At 43.5% G+C, this 17,580-nt stretch overlaps 1 protein-coding gene across 1 annotated transcript; it reads right to left on the bottom strand.

Moving 5' to 3' along the window:
• Positions 1-657: 657 nt before the first annotated feature.
• Positions 658-15,840, bottom strand: tbx4 (T-box transcription factor 4). Its single transcript, XM_068745453.1, has 8 exons — positions 15,697-15,840; positions 15,232-15,326; positions 8,070-8,189; positions 7,532-7,679; positions 2,378-2,530; positions 2,084-2,172; positions 1,396-1,631; positions 658-1,298 (listed from the first exon to the last, which is right to left on the bottom strand). The coding sequence occupies exons 1-8, from the start codon at positions 15,838-15,840 to the stop codon at positions 658-660; spliced, it is 1,626 nt and encodes a 541-aa protein (XP_068601554.1).
• Between the last annotated feature and the right edge of the window lie 1,740 nt (positions 15,841-17,580).

Genomic DNA, 17,580 nt, shown 5'->3' with positions numbered 1-17,580 from the left:
TGTTTGAGTAACTTCTATGTGAAGAGCACCTTTGACGGCGAATTCTATTTTTGTATCCAGTTAAACATTTATTTTCTGTGGATATAAATGTGCCTTAATATTTAAAGGCACTTTTAGTTTCCATATTTTCATTAGCTTTGTTAAAAATAAGAAATATATTAACTAGCATCAGCCTTATTCTCTTAACATGTTCTATGTGGGCGGAGCTCTGTAGGAAATGGGAGGAAACAATGTACTCAGATTTTACTTGTACAAGCAAGCACTGGAGATTTTCCCTTGTCTTTGTCATATATAAGAAAAGAGTCTTGTTGCTCCCTCAGGTCAGACTGTTTCAAACTTCCTTCCATGGTAGAATTTTAAGCGTCGCTCAAACCTTCCTTTTTTCAGCCTTAGAAAACCATCGTCGCTCTTCACAGGATGGTACATGTGCTACACATCTGTATCTGTAGCAGGGAGGTTAGCCACTGTCCACCACATGCAGCTTTGCGTGCAATAGTCAGAATACATGGTTGAAAATGGTTTGGAGTGCAACCTGGCAGTGATCATGGCTGTAGTTCGTTTTCATTGCCAGGCATCAGCTTCCCACAGTGTGGTTTTGCTCCTTCATTCATTTCTGACTTTTAGATTGGACAAAGTTGGTTACTCCAGTCACCCACATTAGCTGTCGGTCCAATGAGTACCTGCGTTGCTCAACCCCACTTGGTACTGATAGGATGGATCCCGGAATGGTAGAGTACCTTGAGTGGGATAGGCTGGGAAATTTCTGTGAGGTCGAAGTGGTGACCCTGGCTTCTTGTGGTACAGAGATGGCTGGTCTGACCTAACAGCTGGAGCGCAAGATGAAGAAGAAGATGAGGGAGGTATGATAGGAAGACCTCGCTGGACTGTAGCTGAGTCATAAACCCCTAAGTCAGCTGGTGGCCGTGACCCCATGGATGACGTAGGGTGTGGTACCACAGGTGTGACTGTGGTATTGTTGGTGAAATGAGCAGTGAAGGGCTGGTACGGGACACCCTCCACGCTGTAGCGAGGGTAAGGTTGCATCGTTGCCCACATGTTACAATTGATTGAAGAGGAATTGGTTAGGTCATCTGTATCTCCTGCCACGGACCCAGACTCCGTTTCCATACTCCCGTACATACAAGCTTGTCTAGAGGTGATTGCCTCTGTGCAGTAAGGATGGGAGAGTAGAGGCGACTCATAAGAGGGAGCTGCACGGAAGTAATGCTCCTCTGACACTGCTGATGATGTCTCCAGATATGGCCGCTTACATCCAAGCTCGAGGTGTCGGGCATTATCTGCAGAGTGATATAGATAACAGAGAGACCTGGATTACCAGTCTGATTCTGCAGAATGACTGGACTGGACAGGACAGGACAGTGGCGGTGAACGTACCTCGGTGTTTGAAGCAGTGGTACAGGAGACTGGACTCTCTGCTCTGGGGGAAGTGGGTCGAGATTGACTCTTGGGAGTCAGAGTTAGTCAAAGGAGCCCCGGACTCATACTGATACGAGGACAGGACTTGAGAGTGCCCCGTGAGAACATCCGCTCCGAGCTTCCCAGCAAGATGACTATGCGAGGAGATGAGCCTTTGGCGAACCATATTCTTTGAGATTGCGGGATAGTCTTTCCTACATACCGATGGTAGCAACAGAAAACAACAAAATTAGTTTGCAATGCCTGTAGGAACAGGTCAACAACAATGATATTTATGTGAGAGTTATTATTCTAAAGAGGTTTTTGAAGGCTGAAGGAACCTTTCCATGGTTAAAAGAGCCCCCGTTTTATTCTATCCATAACACAAGAACTGTCTAAGCTTCGGCTTCCCTGCACAAGTTTATCCTGCAGTATTGGAGGATGTGCTGATTGGCTGAACACATGAACAAATGCAACCCCATCAAGTTTTTTAACATTAGCTTTGTAAATCACAAACAAAACAAGTGCAAACAGAAAAAGACCAGGGAATGTTTTTGGTTCTCTGAGGGACCCCCTCTCAGAAAGCTTTCTGAAACCTTTGTTCCAGAAGAACCTCTCAGTTTGGCAGCATTGTTTGACTCTCCTCTTTCCTTTTCTGTAAACTTACCCCTGTAGTCTTGAAACACGCAGGTCTCCTTCTTCACTACCTCGGAATCCTTTGGCAAATGGATTGTTTTCTATCTTCAGCTGAGTGATCTAGGACAAAAGTTTCATTTCAGATCCCATTTAAATATAAGTAAAATACTTTAAGGAACAAGTGGCAGGTAGAGGGATACCTACTCTACCTGCCACAAGTTGAGTAAGTCACTTGAACCTATTTAAGCCACAAAATGAACTACGCTTGTGAAACTGTGAGCTTATTCTTGACTTTCTATTAATGTCTGTAGTGCTGATGCTGTACCTTGTGGTTTTGATAGGAGGTTACCGAGATGAAGGACGTCTCGTGAAAGACATGAGTGCAGTAGGCAGTGTTCTTGGATCCAAAGGCGTTGTTTTCATCCGCTTTGACGATGTGGAGTCTGGGCTGGTACTTGTGCATAGAGTTCAAGATGATCTAAGTATATTCAGAGAAAGAGAATGCATGTCATTATACACATGGTATATAATGACATGCAGGTGACAAACAGACACTTTGGTGTGGCATAAAGAATATGCTATCAATCAACTGTTAATAAGTGTTTCCTTAAGTTTTCCTCAATAGGTTGCAGGGAAATTGACAATTAAATATATGAAACTACAGGTGGAAATAAACTTTAAGGATGCACAGAGCAAATGTAATGTTGTAAGCAGCAAGTATATATTTTGTGTTTTCTAGGGACACCTGAGCAAATCAGGAATCTGATCCGATTAGCAGGAAAGAAATCCACTGCCAAACTGTTGTAGAAATGTCTGAGATAATTATATGAATGAGTGTCGCCTCATTTCTGAGATAAAGACTTCAAGCACTACTCCGTGTTACTTTGTGTTGAGGCAAGTCAAAGAGAGGGACACTTAAAATAGGGTTGAATAGGGGACCTGGGACTGGCCCTGATCTTCCTCCGGTCCCTCAGGATTTATCAAGAGGATGACCGCCTTACTCCAAACTGTGTTCTGGAATAATTGTGTCTCTGACTTTTTAGACGTGTGAACACAGAACACTGAGTTTTTGTCTGTGTGTTTGGATAATTAAATAAATGAACGGATTACTGTAATTAATAAATTATGTAATGTTGTTGTGATTAGTGTGTGAATGCCACAGATGGTGGTTGTGTAGTTATCATTTCTCCAGCTGGGGGGACGCCACAGGCAACATGAATCGTGTTTTCCTCACTAGTGATGTAATTTTCCGCCTGCCTGTATCACAACCGACACTATCATTTTCATGACCTGGCTGTTTAACCCACAGACGATCAACCGTGTGCATCACTCAACCTCATACAGGGATGCTCCTCCTCCTCCTCAGGTAAATACTGCTGCTCTTGCTCATATCCTGTCTCGTGTCTCTGAGTGGGTTGAGTTTGAAACAGTATGCTTGTTAGTCTAGGTCCTGGTGCACCTATAAAGGGAATGGGATTGGCACCGCCCCTTTACACCGTGCGCTTTACTTTGTGCTCTTTAACTAGCAAACATGCGTTGGACACGCCCTAAATGCACACGGTCCAATCTGGGCTCCCATTGAGCAGCATAGGCTGTCTCTAATTGACAGTTTTCCTGACCACCCTCACCACTGCTGAGAACAACTTTGAGACTTTAATTGCAGTTTGCGTTGTTGACCTGTGATATCATGCAATAGCAGCTCATGCTAATGATGTTACATCAAATGAACCGCCCTATAATTGTTTCTCTCTGGACGGTTTTCTCAGACATGGAAACTGAATTAAAAACACAGCTGCTGCTGGCAAAGAAAAAATAAAAAAGACGTAACACTTCTGAGTTATAAGCTTGCCCAGTTCCTTTGGTTAGCTAATGAGCAAGCGGTGTCGAGAGATAGCATTTTTGTTGATGCTTGCCAACTAGCTCACCTAAATACACCTAGAATTACTTGCAGATGTGTCTCCAGTTTTGTGGGAGGTCCACCAAATGACAAAATAACTTGCAGTGCGAGTACCATAGAATCTTTACTTTGCAGTGTAAAGCAGTAATAAAAAATGTTGTTCGCGATACATCTTCCACCCTGCAGGACGTAAATATGGTCTTGACGTAATATCTGAACGTTGCAGACTCACTAGCGTGAAAAGCTGAAAGAAACAATGCATTGTGGGTATTTTATAAGCAATCGCGTTTCCAGTGAACTACTTGGTATTGGAAGAAACTTTCTGCATCCTTGAACGATTTACCAAGCAGCTAACCCCTCGTGCCGTGAGATATAGTCTCGTGTGCTTGTGCCTTTCCTTCAGATAAATGTTTCTTAGCTTCAGGAGGTGAGTTAAACATTTTGGAGCTGTGAGGTGACATGTCGTCTTTCCCTGTAGAATTCTTTATTGATTTCCAACCTTTCAAAAATAAGGTTGTTAATTTAATCACTTAATCGCACATCTTTGAACTCCTACACTTGATCCGGATTCTTTTGTGTAGCGGAGCAGGTAGCATGTGTTGAGCCTGTTCAGTACTTTTGATTCTTTGGCTGGTTGCTGTTCGGCTCACTAGCATCAGTCCGCTAACTGCAGCTGGGTGCTGTGCCCGGTGAAGCGTTAGCAGCGGTGGGGAAGGGTCATCACTAGTCCAGCTCCGTCATGGCATATTAGCATCAAGCTCTGCACCTTGGCTCCCCTCCTCATTCGCCAGACACTCTCCTGAGGAGCCTTCTCCTGCAGGGGGCTCCCAGAGAGAGGGGAAGGTTGGGCGGGACACAGGGAGCTATGCTCAGGCCCTGTTGCTGAGACAGGCTGGAGACACAGATAAGCTATTGGCTGGTCCAGGGCAGGCTCTGCGTTGACCTTTGCTCTGCTGTCTGGCTGCAGTCTGAGGAGGATTCTGCAGACTCTTGGGGGACCGTCTTAATGTGCTGATGAGGGAGACCTTCCACAGATCAGGGAAGAGCTGAGGTAGCTTTCATCTTCCTGATATGAAACACTCAGACACGGCCCTTTGCTCTGACCGCTGCAGAACGCTTTGCGTGTAAACTGAAAATGACCATGAGTATTACTTTATATCCCATAATGACTGAATTCTGATTCTTGTTCCAGTGGCTGGCTGCTGGATGCTGAACGCTTAAAGTGAGGTTCAGGTTAGGGACAGTTATCTCTGTCAGCCACATCAAAAATACATTTTAATTCATTAGCGGTGAACATGACTGCTGAGAATGAATGAATGAATGTCAGGCGGAGTTTTACAATATGGATGATATTATTTGGGCGTCTGGATGATTTTGCATGTCTCCCACCCCATTATTAAACATATCAGCTCCATCTAGGTTGAAGTTCTGAGATCATTTGTTTGGAATGATGATGATGAGCAGGTCCAACATCACGATGGAGTGAAATAATGACGCTGCAGATTGTCATTTCATAGGATCAAAGTCTTAATTGGCCCTTTAGGACACTGACCCGTGTTGAGACAGAAATATCTTGAATCCATTACTACGTTACTCTCTCTCTCTAATTCTCCAGTTTTAAGCATCATTAGTGCCGGATGGGAATTCCCCCTCCCCGCTGCGAGGAGCACCGCCCGGCTACACACCTCCTGGTCTCGGCGTCATCTGGGCTCTGCCTGGCCTCAGACTGCCCCTGTCCTCATTACCCGCCCTTATCATTGGCCAGGCACTCAACTCAATCTGACAGCAGGCCCCACCACTGATCTGAGAGGTTATGAACCTAATGAGCCCGCCCATTGATGAGATGGCTTCAGACAAGCTATCCCAGAGTTCCCCCGGGGAGCGCTGCCACAGTCGCACTCTTCATCTCCCTCTGCCATCGCAGCCTCGTCCGCTTTTTTCCTCTTTCTCTCAGAATCCGATGGTGTAAAATCACATTATACCAACACAAGTTCTTGGACATGTGACAATCAGCTGTACTTAAAATGGAAAAGATGACATTGTGCAAATATGTATATTAAAAACCGGTAGCTGAAATCACAGTTCTTCCCTAACCTTCATCACAGTTAATCCTATGGATTATGCTTCATGACTGCTTCACAAACAAATCTTTGTCTGGATCAAAGAGCTTTTTTGGGGGGTTTGAACCCTTTCTGATCACACAGCGAAACAACATCCCTGTGTCTCCAGTGAAGTCAGAACTGAAAGGACTATTTTAGTAATGAATGTTTCTCGTTCTTTGTGGCTCATCGGTTTCCCAACTGGTTTATCTTTACACCTAGAGGTTTACGATCTGACCGGATTTCATCTGCTGAGTCCTGTTTACAGCCAGCTTTAGACAGGAAGCGAAATGCAGTAAGAAACCATTCCCCGCCAATATATACACAATTTACAATAAAAAATATCTTCAAATCTAAACAGAAAAGACGCAAAGAAAGCTAATTGGCTGGATAAAATTACTTTTCATTGGATGATCTTAGTTCTCCAATAAAAATAAAACCTGTTCCAGTGCGACGTCTCTATTCATCTATTATTATTATTATTATTATTATTATTATTAATTGTATTATTCGTTTTATTATTTTTCCCCCATTGTTATTAGCGTTGATTTGAGTGTTTTTAGATGTCGGAATGGATTCAATTGTTTTCTCAGTTATTTTATATGGGAAAAACTGATTTGACACTCGAGTGATTTGAGATATGAGCTCGGTGCAGGAACAAATCACGCTCGTATATCAAGGTATTCCTGTGCCAGCCTTCACAGTGGCTCAAAGGAGTCCACCAGAGATCCTCAGAGTTGTATGTAGCAACCCCATGTCCTGTCCTTTAAACAAAATACATTTATCGCCACAGTTTTTTGGGAGGGCAAGACATGAATCAGCGTGGCCCGAGCCCACTCTGGCCCCTGGCTAGCACTGGCCAAGCTTTTTATGGATAATGTCAACAATGATTTTAAAAAAAAATGACAGCTGTCACCAGCATATGCTAAGATCCAGCACTCATTAGAGACTGATGTGGATCCCTCTTGATCCGGTGATCTTTCACCTGAGATCAGATTATAGCTGAAACAGATTCAATAAGGAATCAAAGTTGTCTTCTAAAGTTCCTGATCTGGATCCTGATGGAAACTGAAATCTGTGAGGTCATGCGTTTCTAGGATATATCTATCAGACTAATAATGAAACCAACGTCACGGTTCATGCTTCAGGCGTCACATGATGGGGCTCAGCCTATCAGGGACTTTCATGAACGCCATCCTTTTCCAGACAACTTCTATTTTGTATTGGTTTTCGTTTTGGCAGTTTCATCCTTGATTCTGAGGTTGGATGACGTTTACTACATCTGCATTCAAACCACATTATTTAGCCCCGTGATGTCTGACTGTCAACTGTACGGAGAAACGGCCACAACGTCCCAATTAAAGTTTGAGTAAAATGTTATACTTGATGGCAACAATTGAAAACAAGACTCATTAAGTGAAAACTGTAACCCTTTCAATAAGTCTTGGGCTTGAAAGTACTGATATTCTTGGCAGGTACTCACATGACCAAAAGGGTCCAGATGGTTGTTCGTTAGTTTGAGCTTCTGGAAAGACACCAGCTGCCTCATCCAATGAGCTCCAGTGGCGGGGGAATCCGGATGGACGTAAAGTCTGCCTGGCATTGCTGGCTCCGCCTTTCCAGCCACCATCCTAATAACAGGTTGAGAGAGGAAACCCGTGAATGAAATGTGAAATCATCCTAGCAAACTGCCTCCAGTATTAGAATGTAAGTTTCCATTAGGGTAACACAAAGCTGTAACAACACTTCATCCCATCAGCACCCGAAGCATCTTATCCACCATCGTGGAGCTGCGAGGGGGCAAAGACCACGCCCCTTTCTGACTCCTGACTCTGCCAAAACGTATTACACGGAAACGCATTACATTTATTTACAAATTCGTATAAAGTAATAAAAGCAAAATTAAGGAAGCCTCCTGAAGACAGTGGACTTTGCATCCTCACTGCTGCAGTATCTGATATACCTGCTCGTTATACCTGCTAGCCTCAAGAAGTACATTAATGGCTTTCTTCCAAACTTACCACTTGTTATCGCAAAACTTATAGCGATGGTCATCAGCTGGGACGACGTCAATGAGGAGGATGTATTTGGTTTTGGGATTCATGCCAGTCACCTTCACCTTGTAGCTCGGAAACATCCTCCTGTTGAGGAGAGAGCAGCAAACATGTCAGTACTTTACCTGACTTAGAGAAATAGCAAAGGACTACATTTGTTCCTGATCTCAGGAAGTCTTCCACTTCACACACATACTGCACAACAACAGTGTGTGTGTGTGACGTGTTGTCACGGATACAGATGAAGATCGGATTAGCTCATTGACTGCAGTGTAACAATGTTCTTAAGGGATTGGGATAAGCAAGGTTCCTTAGCGATCATGGGAAGAAGAGACAAGCTGGGTGAGAACCTGTCTTCTGTGAAACCTGAAATAACCTCCTCCACCTGAATATCAAGAGGGTGAAGCAAAGCAGAAACTCCATCAGAGCGAAACCGTCTCCCCAGATCTGCAGGATTATCTTCCTGACATTGTCCTCCTGATGATTTGTCTTTTTTTGCAGCATTCATTTGAGATCCGCTCATACCTTTGATACTCAGAGGCCATAAAAAGTATGGAACACACTCGATCTTTCATCTCTTAAATAGAGCCAGACTAAAAGACAGAATATGCTAATATAACACTCGCAGCCATTAAATACATGACGGGAGCTACCTTTCTTGACCTCATCTAGGAAACCAAAAACGTTTTCATCCCGTCTGCACCAAAGGAAATTTCATAAAGGGCTCTGAGAACTCATATAAAGCCCTAAGTGGTTTTTAATAGCACCCCAAGTTTAGATAGCCGACTCATCATAACACAACTGGCTACGGTCAAAAAGGTCTGCGTTTATCTGTAGGTGTTCAAGGTGCAGGATCCTTGCATGCTCTCTGGGAGGATGGTGTGGAGTTAAAACCCCCGAGTATCATACTTTCAGTTCTGATCGGTGCAAAAGCCCCTCTTCAAAGGCTCTCGGTGAGCGACACCATCCGATCGTGTTACTGTAAATACTTCCTCACGTACGAGAGAGGAGGGGATTGAGGGCATCTCTGCCAGGCCTCAAATCCAATCAGAGGAAAAGATCAGTCCCGGTATCAACCACCCTGAAAGACGGGCTTATCTTCGAAGACAATTCAAAACAGACCTCTGCTCATCTCTGGCTCCAGTCACAACGAACACACTCCAGATGGGGGTCTGGGCCAACACATGTGGCCCTGGTACCAACTGAAGAGTTCTTCTGCTGGCTCTGTGCAGCCCAACCAATAGGATGCAGGACAAAGGGCCGTCTTCATCTCTAGACATATTACCTGCTTCGTCCGAGTGTCCGATGCTGAAAACACGGCGATGTCTTTGTGACCATGTCGCAATACAAGAGTGTGTACCGGTACTCCTGTTCAAAGTAGCTCCAATACACTGAGTATGAAATGAAACAAGTCTGGAACAGCGTCTACCTGATTTGCTGCATCGAGTGTTTCATGACCGACCTCAGTCTGAAGAGACACACAGCGTCATTCACAATCTCAACTTTTGGACATATTTAGCTTGGATTGAGTGACCTGTATTCTGTGCATGTAACTGTTCGTATTAGGAGTAAATTCAAACAAATCATCACAGGCCGATCTGATTTCTGTCCATATATGAGCGGCACTTTGAAACCTGAGTAATCAGTCACGCCTGAAAGAAGAGGAGACAGAATGTAATGAACGTTATTGTTATTATAGTCGAGGGTGGAGGAACCCGATGGGACAGAGATCAAGTAGACATTCATGTTTATCTGTCTGCCTGTCTGTCTGTTTCTCTCTGTATATATATACACACACAGTAATACCTTGACATATGAGTATAAATTGTTCCTGGACTGAGCTCGTAACTCAAATCATTCGTATGTTAAATCAATTTTTCCCATATAAAATAACTGAAAACAATTTAATCTGTTCCGGCGTCTAAAAACACCAAAATCAGCACTAATAACAATGGAAAAATGTTTTTAATTGCTATATAGATACACACACAATGATATAATAAATTATATACAGTATTACTGTACTATGAAATGTGGTTTTATTATGAGATTTATGCGATTAACTTTATATCTTCTATTTATGCTCGTGTGTCAAAGCGCTCTTCTAGACGGAGATGTCAGACGTTGTTCCTGGTATCTGCTGGAGCCGTTCCCCCAGCTTGGGGGTTACTGGCCCTAGTGCCCCGATCACTACTGGAGCCATGCACCCAGCTTGGGGGTTACTGGCCCTAGTGTCCCGATCACTACTGGAGCCATGCACCCAGCTTGGGGGCTACTGGCCCTAGTGCCCCGATCACTACTGGAGCCATGCACCCAGCTTGGGGGCTACTGGCCCTAGTGCCCCGATCACTACTGGAGCCATGCACCCAGCTTGGGGGCTACTGGCCTCCTTGGTAGATGCCGCATTTGATGCTCACCTGTGCATCTGGCTTCGAGTTAGCCTCTAGAGTTGTCTTCATCTCAAGGGAACACCCTTGTGGGTCCTTCGTGATGAGGACTGGTAATATAAGATAATATAGTGGCTGGATATCGGTTTAAGGATTTCTACGTGTCCCCATGGCCATTTATACCCTGCATCAACTCTATAAGAGGATTCTCAGTTTCCAGTTAAACACACGATCTGTGGTTGCTGCTGCTCGAGGTGGGCGCCTGCAGTGGGGGGGGATTGTGGATGATGATGCTGTCTTCATTGTTAAACAACGACCGTTGCCGATGAGAATGTATCTGCCGTGACTCAGACGTAACGCTTCCAACGTTCTTTTGTGGGTTTTATTTGCATTGCAGTCTGCGAGTAATTGATCTCGGCCTTTCATTGCAGTCGCTGTGGTTCTGCCCTGAATCTAACGTACATGTGATGAAACATGATGTATTGCCGATGCATCTATAAAACATCTATTTTAGAGCGCAGGTTTTGTAGTTCGTTTCAAAGGCCGACAGCGTGAAGGCAAACGTATACACACACTGCTGTGACTAAGTGAGTGCGTTTAAGAGGAGCATGAGAAATAGAGGTTGGAGAGTGTGTGTATGATATCAGTGTCAGGGTGTGTGTTTCTGTGCCCGGCCAGCTGTTTCTCTTAACAGTCCCACATGTTTGGGTCCTCTGGCGATCCATCCCTTCTCTGGGAATCTCCAGTACCACGGCGAGATCAAAAGGAGCCCAGGGGGGATGATGAAGCTCTACAACCGAGTAGACTCAGCCCATCGTGGGCGCCGGGTTCCTCTTATCAACCCGCCGCTGCTCTCTTGACGGACTGTGTACAAAGAGGGAGAGTGAGGGAAGAGCTGTGCTGGGTGCTTTGAAGAGGGGGGGGGGGGGATTACGCCTGGATAGTGACACTCACAATAACAAGCCTACCAGCCTCACGGAGGTGCTGCATGGGAGCAGACGGAGCGAGTGTTGGGAACATGTGGGATCCTCTGCGTGACGGCCTGCATCTGCACCTCCTCCCTGGCACCCCCGCGCCGACCCTCCGCCCATGATGCAGCAGACGCCCCAAAACGCTTCTTAAACAGCGTCCATTGTTTTGTTGTGTTAGCATGTGTGTGGCCTTTGATGAAACACCCCCACATCGAAATACAGTTTTCCCTTTTCATTTTGCGTTTTGGCTGCAACAGCAGAACTATTTTAGATATGTTATTTTTGATATGTATTGTACGGTGTCCTTGAGTGCCAAGAAAGGCGCCTTTCAATAAAATGTATTATTATTACTATTATTATTTTCTGTCTGTCCACTGCACAGAAGGGCGCGTTGGGTCACGGAGGAACCTTTAATGGGGCGCTGCTTAGGTGAGCTGTAACATTAGATGGCTACGTTAGCCTCTCATCTGTCAGTAAATGGGCGTGTCCTTCTGCGTAATGCTCCTCCTTGAACTGCTCTGAAGATCTGTGTCTTATGGTGAGGTATAATTTATGGAAAAACACACTCATTGAGAAATATTCACATTTTTCCCAGTGTCCTCTATTCTGGTAAAATCACAAAAAGACATCTGAATAATTCTAAAAATGTAGTAGTACGCAGTTGTGTTCTGAGGTGTAATATAATTGAAGTATTAGTAATGAGATAAATCCCCAGAGTTTCTTTTCAGTGCCTCAAAACCAAAAGATGACGAATGTCTTGAGTTGTGAATAAAGAGACACACATTCCACTACACTTTGACATTTACTAATTCTGAACCGTTTGTGTCTAGAAAAGTGTTGTGATACTATGACAACCAACAGATGTGAACAGTTAGCTGCATCAGAAGCACAGATGTGGCGTCGCTCTTACTGTTCTTTCTTATTGTTTTTGTTTTTTAGACGTGAAAACACATGTAGAATCGATGTATTTAGCATCAATAACACGTTGGCTCCTTATGCACTAAACTTTACCGTCATTACCTGTTGAAAAAGAACAAACCCCTCCCCCAGTTTGGACCCAGTGAGCTGGCTCTATATGTTCAGACTGGCCCTGTGCAGACACCGTGGTGCTACACAGAGCTTCACTGAGTCATAACTCTATTTCTTTCTTTCCTTTATGCACTGCAGTTCTCCCTGTAAGAACACACACGCATTGTTTGCAACATACATGTGTTTGTAATGTTGAGCGCCTTGTATGTCCAGTAGTTCCAGTGGGCAAGAATCGTTTCCCAGATGATACCAGAGCCTTTCCATCACATGGCCTGTCTTCCTAATTGAGCGTTTTTGTTCTTGTTATCAATAAAACTGGATTTGTATATGTTAATCCCACCTGTTTACACCTGCTGTCTACATACACTGGTGTGTATACAGTATTTTCTAGTATATACAGTATGTTTCTATCCGACTCTATTTGGTAATCCTCTCCCACTGCTGCGTTTCTGTGCTGCTCATCCTGTCGCCGGAGCGCTTTCATGAATGAACGTGTGCATTCTGTGTTTTCTGTTCGTTTGTCTGTCATCATCTTGATCGTTATATTCTGTTTGTCATTTTTTAAGAAAATGAGACAGAACATCTCAAGTGACCGATCCTAACGGTAAACTGGCAATTCATCATGTAATGCTTAAACTCAATATTTTCATTGTGCAACGAAATCTTGTTCCATTTCTTCACTTTCTACACTGACTAAAAAAAAACTCTTTCTAGCAAGTTTAATGATTTCCACTGATTTCAAACATGTATTTTCTATTTTGTGTAAAATGCTTTACTTTTTTATACAATTTAAACAATTAGTCAAGAATCAAATAAATAAAAAAATCCAGGGGATTATTGCAAATAATTCTAGGGGTTCTGGAAACATTAGAATTAAGGCAACAATCATGGCGTTTATGCTGAAAGAAAATGTAATAAAGTTTGTCCACATAAAAAGCAAACTGTGAGGTGCACTAATAAAATGGAATAAATGCTAAATTGTGATCTGCCTGTGGTCTTAAAATATATTTAAACTTTCCTGCATATTAAGAGAATTACCTATCACCATGACGACAAATATCTGAGACCCGTAAACTGGTTTCCAATGTAATGGAATTTAATATAAACTGTTTACTCTTCGGAGTTGATGAGGTACCTCAGGGCTTGGGTGTTGGGACACAATATTTTCCATAAAAATGTAAAATTTAATTGTTTTAATTATTTGTGTTTGATTTGGTTATAATTAATTCCATCTCATTTTGTTTTAATCAAATAGACCAGCACTGATTCGGTTCATATTCTAATAAAGTTTTTATCTAGTGGAGCATCCAGAGCTTTGCAAGCGGCAGACATGTGCTCTTATTCATGTTTGAAACATTCCTGGAAAGTGACTAGAAATGAGAGAGAGCAACTTAACTGTAATGTTTGATTCAGCATGGATTCTGTAACACCCCCCCCCACACACCCACCCACCCACCCACTCACACACACACACACACACACACACACACAGACACACACACACACACACACACACACCACAGCCATTGTCACTGTGACCAAATGCCATTCATGAAAAGATGAGGAGCTCAAGCGGAGAATTCCCACATAGTGGAATTGTTCTGCCGATGCGTTCAGGGCAGTCCGCGTTTCCGCCGCCGTCAGCGTGTCTGCCTGGAGGTGAATGCAGACAGGTTTCCCAGCACAGCTGCAAACTTAAGCACTGCCCAGCCCTTCAAAGGGCTTTAAGGATTCAGAGCCCACTCCATCAGCTGGACAAGGGAAAGCCCATCTCTTACGCTTCTACGGCGTTAGGGAGAAATGTGGTGACCTTTTACATTTTTTAACTGAAAAAAAAACATTCCATGAGGAAAGAGAGGCGGAGGTCGATTTGAGAGTGTGCTCATTCTCTGGTTAATGTCCAAAGGCCTCACTATCTAATCCTCAGGTCGCATTAAATCCAACCGGCGGAGCAGTCATTTGTGTTTTCAATTATGCCTTCAGTGCAGCAGGAACTTGGTGCCTCTTCCCAAAAGACAAAGTTAGAACTGCTATATGTTACTATAAGCTGCCTCAGCACATGGCTGCAGAAAGCTATCGTTTTCATCGCGAGCCATGAATCTATCACTTGGATATCGCTCTCTGTGCTTTTCCATATTTGTGCTGAACAACACCAGCCTTTTCCTGGACTGAAAACACGCGCAGCTTTCCTGCAGACATGCTGGTGAAAGTCCAGAGAAAGTCTTTTTATTCCTTCACCAAAGTCGTGTTCATTGCAGCGATGAATAAAACTTCAGTGTGGTTTGTGAAACACGGAGTGATTTACTTTTAATACTTTGGATTAAAGTGCATTCACTCAAGTGGCCTGTTATTTCTATCTTGTTTTCTTTCATCTCTAATCCTCTATATTGGTGAACATTTTTGTTTTACAAGTGTAAAACATGGTTCTCTACATGTTAACATTTACATACAAAACCTTTGATTCTCTTAAAAACGGATGAAATGTTCTGGATTACTATAAAAGAATATGTTAAACATTTTCTACTTTGTCCAACAATGAAAATAAATAAATGTAGAAATGTGTCTACACGCTGGTGAAAAAAAAAAAAAAAAAACCCAGAAAGGTCTTAACAAATATTTATTCTAATACTTCAAGTAGATGCATCAGAAAGTGCATTTAAAATATGACTGTTTGTTGTTGGCCTGGAAGCGTTTCAGATGAAGAATCCGTGCCTGATGGACGTGTGTTTGCTGCTCACTGACCTGCCTGCTTTAGTAATGATCATCTCTGTGCCGGTCTCGTGAAACTTCTTCCACAGCTCCCTCTCATGAAGAACGACCTTAATGTTCTCAATGTTCTGAAAGAGGAAGTCATCGTCACTCTGGAAGCTCAGAAGATAAACATATATATATATATATATATATATACTGTTCTATTAATCCATTAGAAAAAAAATACATCAAAGAAAATGTCTATAGACAGAATAGCATAGCAAGAAACACCTTCCAGATATTCATTGCTTTTAGCGATGAATGGATTTCGTTTATTTACTAGAATCAATATGTCACACTCTCTTTCGTGTCAGAGCTTAGCCAGCAACACTTTTTACTTTTCATTTACAAGTCACAATCATTATGCCTCAACATTATTCGTTTCTAACTGTTTGCATAATAATATCCCTCCTCATTCCAGCCATCTACAAACTGCAACCGCGTTGGCTCCCATACCTGGTCGGGCTCGCTGGAGCTGGGAATGGCGGGAGCCGTGGACGGGCCCAGTCGTGCCTGGTCTGAAAGGAGATCCGTCTCCCCGCCGCCCTGGACCCGGCTCATGCGTTCATCCGTCACAGCTGAAAGCTTCTCCTGCAGCATCTCTGCAGGATTAGAAAAATACTCAGCTGTCAGGCTCATCAGTGAGAAGCAGCGAGGAAGGTCTGAAGGTCTTCATCAGACGCAACAGATACTGCACGAGGAATCCCGTAAGAAAGGGTTTCCTCACTGTGATCCAATTCTGCTCAAATGCATGGATCCAGCGTATCCTGGAGAGTGCTATTCTGTGTGTCACACACACACACACACACACACACACACACACACAGAAGTGTTTCAGGAATTGAGATTGATTCCTGAAACACTGATGCTATAACTTATAATGCATAGAAGTCCAGTTGAAACTTGGCCTCTCACGCTGTGTTGCTGCTGCTTCACATGCACTGATAATAAATGTGACACCAGCTGATGATTTTTCTCTTTTATGTCCTTTTATGTTACGCCGTTTATTTAACATAAATAGAAATGCAGCCATTAACGTTTTGATGTTTCTGAAAGACATTTTAAAATCTAAACTGAAATATTATGCTGCGTCGTAAAGAACCCCTGCTCTGTCTGACATTCAAATATAAACAACAACAATAAATAAATAAATAAATAAATACCACATTTATGCGGCTGAACTAAATTGATCAGACAAATTCAAGAATTAAAAATCACTCTAATAGATAAATGTGGACATAAAACTCCCAGCTCAGCTGCACATCAGCGCACGCTTGCAGCATGAGAATATAAGAGCAGGTGATTTGTTGTTGGACCGAGAGTCCAGCCCCCTCCTCCTACAAATAACAATGATTAATATTACATATGTTCAGTATCTGCTGCGGCATGAGGGTCACCCTGCTCTGCAGAGAACCCAGCACCTTCTGCCTGCCGGTCTGGCGTGAACCCGGCCCACGCAGAGGCAGAGGCGCTCAGATCGGTGACGGATAGTTAGCAAGTCAAAAAAGCGCAGGTTTATTTCAGATCTGTGGATGAGAGTCGGATCAAAGCCTCAGCAGCAAATCACGCTGACGTGATGCGATCACATGCAGCTGCAGAAACAATGCTTCTAAAAAGTGCAGCTTGCTTTCAGAATGTATGTTCAGTACCAGAGCACATTGTAAAACCAAATCCCCTGAAGGGGGGGTCAATAATGAAACATGCAGAACAGACGACAGAAGCAGCTCCAGCATGGATCATATTTTATTAACAATAAATGAGACAAAATAACATGGTGAAATGAAACCGTGCTCTATGATGATGCTGACAGTTCGGCGGTGGAGGCGCTGCTGAGGGTGTCACCAGATCGCTTGCATCACATTTGATGCTTTAGAGAGCTTTAGACTGGCAGAATACATATTGTGACTATTATTTCCATCACATCATTCCAGCTCCTGTATTTCACGCTGTTCTCATCACTTCTCTACACATTTATAGAATTCTCCACTATCTTAACGACCAATCTCTCTGAGGCAAAAACCAGCCAGTCGGTGTCCGACCTGTTGCCGTCTCTCCCTATCCTCCATGCCTGTGGTGGAAACAGGCAGCGGCCACTTTCTCAGCCATGAAAGAGGAGAGGCGGCGTCCAGAGTAAACTGATGGAGACGTTTGTGAAAGCTAATAAAGATAAGGCCTGACAGGGAGACGACCACAGGACCTTTTTACAACGTGAATCTGGGCCTTTCAGTGGTTCTGTTTAACCGAGCAGCGGGAGAAGAACCCTGTTTGTGTTTGGATCACTCTGGACACTCAATCCTAGAACTATGTAGCCCTCCTGCACACACGCCATTTCTATATCTG

The sequence above is a fragment of the Brachionichthys hirsutus genome, chromosome 11 (assembly GCF_040956055.1).
Source record: "Brachionichthys hirsutus isolate HB-005 chromosome 11, CSIRO-AGI_Bhir_v1, whole genome shotgun sequence".
NCBI lineage: Eukaryota > Metazoa > Chordata > Actinopteri > Lophiiformes > Brachionichthyidae > Brachionichthys > Brachionichthys hirsutus.
Note: the sequence above shows the minus strand (reverse complement) of the source record. Positions and strands in the feature narration are given on the sequence as shown.